The 4,791-nt window shown below is 51.3% G+C and overlaps 1 protein-coding gene across 3 annotated transcripts in view; it reads left to right on the top strand.

Annotated features, from left to right (window-relative positions):
- Nucleotides 1–4,164, top strand: part of agpat3 (1-acylglycerol-3-phosphate O-acyltransferase 3) — a 16,984-nt gene extending 12,820 nt beyond the window's left edge. For all 3 annotated transcript variants that reach the window (XM_061226816.1, XM_061226817.1, XM_061226818.1), the window contains exons 6-10: nucleotides 242–395; nucleotides 1,005–1,107; nucleotides 1,440–1,515; nucleotides 2,083–2,281; nucleotides 2,372–4,164. In XM_061226816.1, the coding sequence (XP_061082800.1) occupies nucleotides 242–395; nucleotides 1,005–1,107; nucleotides 1,440–1,515; nucleotides 2,083–2,281; nucleotides 2,372–2,463 (624 nt within the window). In that variant the 3' untranslated portion in view covers nucleotides 2,464–4,164. The remainder of the gene's footprint in view (nucleotides 1–241; nucleotides 396–1,004; nucleotides 1,108–1,439; nucleotides 1,516–2,082; nucleotides 2,282–2,371) is intronic.
- Nucleotides 4,165–4,791: the final 627 nt, after the last annotated feature.

Below are 4,791 nucleotides of genomic sequence, written 5' to 3'. Positions count from 1 at the left end.
GAGTGTGAATAAAACCGTGTACAGACTACCTTCCACACACTGCATGTGGTATATACGAGTGTGTGTGTGTGTGTGTGTGTGTGTGTGTGTGGTATGTATATGTATGTATGCGAGTGTGAATAAAACCATGTACAGACTACCTTCCACACACTGTATGTGGCATGTATGAGTGTGCGTGTGTGTGTGTGTGTTTGTGTGTATGTCAGTGTGAGTGTGTAACACTGCCTCTCTGTACCCCCAGTTCCTGCTGTACTGTGAAGGCACGCGGTTCACAGAGAAGAAGCACCAGATCAGCATGCAGGTAGCAGAGAGCAAAGGCCTCCCCAAACTGAAATACCACCTGCTGCCTCGAACCAAGGGCTTCACCACCACTCTGCACTGCCTGAAGGGAACAGGTGAGAAATGCACACACACACTGCACACACACACTCTCACACACACACTCTCACACACATATATGCACACACTCACACTGTGGGTCTTACTGGCTAAATAAAGGAGGAATGAAACTAAACACACACGCCTAGTGCCCTGAACCAAGGTCTCCACCAGCACTCTGCACTGCCTGAAGGGAACAGGTGAGAAACACACACACACACACACACACACACACACTCTCACACACATGTACACGCACACATATGCGCACACACTCACACTGTGGGTCTTACTGGCTAAATAAAGAGGAATGAAACTAAACACACATGCTTAGTGCCCTGAAGCAAGGTCTCCACCAGCACTCTGGGAACAGGTGAGACACATACACCACACACACACTCTTATACACTACGTACATACACAGACACACACACACATCTTATACACTATGTACATACACACACACACACACACACACACGCAAACACACACACTCTCAGTCTGATACACTCCGTACATACACAGACACACACACACACGCACACACACACACACACTCTCTGGTAATCGTATCTCTTCTGTTGTGGTGTGAGTGGTCATATGTCTGGTGTGCTGTTGAATTGCAGTAACTGCAGTCTACGACGTGACGCTGAATTTTAAAGATAAGAAGATCCCCACACTGCTGGGGATTGTGAGTGGGAAGAAGTACAAGGCGGACATGAGCGTCAGGTGGGCACCCCCCTCTCAGAACAATATCCATCTCTCAGTGCTGAATGTTCATGATAAATCATTATAAAACACATTTTTGGTCCCTGGGGGGCGCTGCTTTTCTGAATTAACAAACATACATACTTCTGGCCACAGCATATCTCCACCACTGAAAGTAATGCAAAAACCAATATAATTCTTTTTTTAAATGCGATAATATGACGTAGCGGAATAATACGAGGGGATTAGCTGATAACGATTTACAGTGGTAAGAAATAATCAATACTTTTTAAAATAAATGACTCTCTTACTGTTTCTCTCCCTCTCTCACTCTCTCCCTCTCTCTTGCACAGGAGGTTCCCTGTAGAGAACATTCCAGATGATGAGAAGGAGTGTGCTGCCTGGCTTCATAAGCTGTATCAGGAAAAGGTCTGTGTCCTTGCAATTGATTCTCATTTTACTAATATCATTTGGGAAAGTTAATTTTGCCTTGATGCCAAACTCAAACTTAATGGGTCTTTGTCTTTGATCGTGAGTCAAAGTGAAGTGAAATGCTTGTGTGTAATTCTGTGTTTTGTTCCTTTGTCCTCTGTTTCTCTTCCATCCATCTTCTCTTTTCTTCCTAACATTTCTCTCTCCTTGCATCTATGTTCCCCTTTCCCTCCCCCTCCCTCCTCCCCCTCTCCCTCCCTCCCTCTCTCTCTTCCTCTCTGTCTCTCTTATCCCCCCTCTCCCCCCTCTCCCCCCCTCTCCCTCTCTCTCCCTCTCTCTCTCTCTGTCTCTATTACCCTCCCTCTCTCTCTCCCCCCTCTCTCTCTCCCTCTCTCTCTCTCTCTCTCTCTCTCTCTCCCCCCCTCCCTCTCTCCCTCTCTGTCTCTCTTACCCTCTCTCTCTCTCTCCCTCTCTCTCTCCCCCCCTCTCCCTCTCTCTCCCCCCCTCTCCCTCTCTCTCTCCCTCTCTCTCTCTCCCCCCCTCTCTCTCTCTCTCTCTCTGCAGGACGCTCTCCAGGAGCACTATGAGAGGGAGGGCTGTTACCCTGGGCCTGTCATCATCCCGCCCCGTCGGCCGTGGACGCTGCTCAACTTCCTGTTCTGGGCCACCCTGCTGCTCTCCCCCCTCATCAGCTTCGCCTGGGGCGTCTTCATCAGCGGTTCCCCCCTGCTCATCGTCGGGTTCCTCCTCTTCCTCACCGTGGGTGAGTGCGGCCCGTAGCCCGTGGTGCGTCCGCGCGCGGGGACGTTGTCCACCCTGTAACACGGGCGTGTCCTCTCTCTGTGTCCCCCAGCCTCCGTCGCGATACGCCGTCTGATCGGCGTCACGGAGGTGAAGAAGACGGGCTCCAGCTACGGCGACCCGGGGGCCAAGAAGCAGAACTAGACGCGCGGCTGCGTTACCGTGCGCCGCCGTCGCCTACGGTAACCGCGCGGTCGCCTACGGTAACCGCGCGGCCACGGCCCTGTTTTTACTCTTAGAACACAAGGAAGCACGCTGACATGGGAAGTTAACTATAATATTTAATGACCGGATTAATAATTTGTTACAGTGATTGTACACTGTAATTGTACAATCACTGTAAAGCAAAATCAAAGGGACTGTGAATCGTCCTCCGTCACTACGTCCGAACGGGAGGCTGCCCACGGACCTACCGACCAACCGACCTACGCTGAGGGGGGTGACTGGTGTCCCCTCTCCCCCGAGCTCAGGGCTTCCTGCGGTCCCCGGACACAGACGCACAGTCCCCCCCCCCCCCCCCCTCGCATTGCAGCGCCTCACTTCCTGTCCGTTTCGATGCACTTCCTGTTCCTGTCCCAGCCCTATTTCTCCATGACCAACCAGGGAGAAGAGCGTGCCCCCTCTTTATCGTTCTCCTCTGCAGAGTGGACCCAACTCAAACTGTACCCGCCCCCTTTCTCTCTTGGGGAGTGTCTACATGAAGTATATAGAGGTGTGGAAGGCTTTTTCAGCACTGAATGAAACCAGTATCCAGGCCCCACCCTGGTTTCCTTTAGTTCTTTGAACCCCCCCTAGACCCAGTGTAATAGGACCCACTACTCTACACACTAATCTTGCCCTGCTAAAGAGTTCCAGCACTGCACATCTTCACTCATTAATATTCATGAGCTGGCAGGCTCATAATGCATTGGGACAGAATGATTGGCGGGTATCGTGAGTCGAAACGCATAATGATTAGGCTTACAGCCGAAAACCCAGAGCGGAAGAGTTACTGCTGTTCAGTTATGCCACTGTACAGGCCTTGGCTGGACATCTTTATGGGGTAACGCGCGCAGATTGCTGTTTGAATGTTGAGTGTCGGTCACATCTGTTATGAGTGAAGTTTCTCTGCTGAGGATCTGCTGATGCTGTCTATCTGTATTGCACAGCTCACACAACTTCACTTCTTGCATCCTGTTCTGGGCGAAACGTGACTTTATTGTTGTTCATTTTTATTTCATTTAGTTTTTTTGTTCACTTGTTTTTTTTTGTTGAGGCTGAATGAAGGTGTCCGTGATTGGATGTCCAGTGAGTGAAGGAAACCCGCTGTGAACCCGCTGTCAGTACTGCGATCCTGTCAGTCAGATGGCTGTCTGTTGCTTTCTGTTGATTTGTTTCTGCGCCAGCTCGCTTTCTGATGAATCATGTCATCCCCCCTCTATCAGCATTTCAGGCGGTGGCTGCTGGCTGGCAGGTTTGACCTCAGTGTGACCCCTCTCCCTGTTTCTGTGTTGCCGTGGCACAGACGCACACAGACCTGCAGACACTTTCAGTCAGATCGCCTCAAGGCCTAAGGTACAGGCTGGCCCAGAGTACGAACAAGCGCTAAATTGCCTCTCCCCTGCCCCTTGCACAGAGCGAGACCTACCCCAGTCCGCCCGTTATTCGCTCCTTAAAATGGCTGCTGTGGAGGAAGGCTGACAATGCGCTGTGTTACTGGAGAGAGTTCAGAGAGTGCAGGGGTCACGGTGGGGCAGCGTAGGTACTGTCCATGTGACACTCCACTCTACCGAGAAAGCCGGAAGAGCCAGGAAACCTGCAGGGAATCCCCCCAGCCTGCTGTGTCAGCTGGGGGGGGGGGGGGGGGGGGGGTCATTAACGTGCGACTCACAATCATTCGCTCTCCTGGGTCAGGTGTTCATGTGCAGTTTGCGCGCTGAGGAGTAGCTACATTGTAATGCATGGCTAATGCACGGCTCGCCACTGTTAATGTTTTGGCGACTAGAGTCACATGATGTGACTGGCTGCTGATTTGTCTGCCTCGGGTAGAGGGCGTTGGGCAATGGGATGATTGCCCCTCCCTCTACCTGTGTAATTTTTTTTAGCTGCTAGCATAGGAGACAGCGCCACCTAGCTGCAGGCACTGGGAACCCATTCCTGCTTCCTCCCTTTCTCCTGCTTTTAATTGTTTTTACTGTTGTTATTTCAAAGACTGAATTGTTATGCATTTCTGCCCCCCCCCCCCCCCCTCCTCCCCAACAGCTAAGATGTGAATGAGGCTGTTTTAGCACCGACCTTGTGATACCTGTCAGAAATGGATCACGTAAAGATAAAATCATCTGGCAGAGAGTACCGTGTCAAGTCCCTCAGACCCACCCCTGCCCCAGTGCATGCTGGTTATGACGCTTCACCCTACTAATCCGATGCCACGCTGCACTAATGGTGGTCAAGGGGGGTGTGGTCTGTTTTCTGATTTGTGTGCATCACCAGTCG

The sequence above is a fragment of the Conger conger genome, chromosome 17, assembly GCF_963514075.1.
Source record: "Conger conger chromosome 17, fConCon1.1, whole genome shotgun sequence".
NCBI lineage: Eukaryota > Metazoa > Chordata > Actinopteri > Anguilliformes > Congridae > Conger > Conger conger.
Note: the sequence above shows the minus strand (reverse complement) of the source record. Positions and strands in the feature narration are given on the sequence as shown.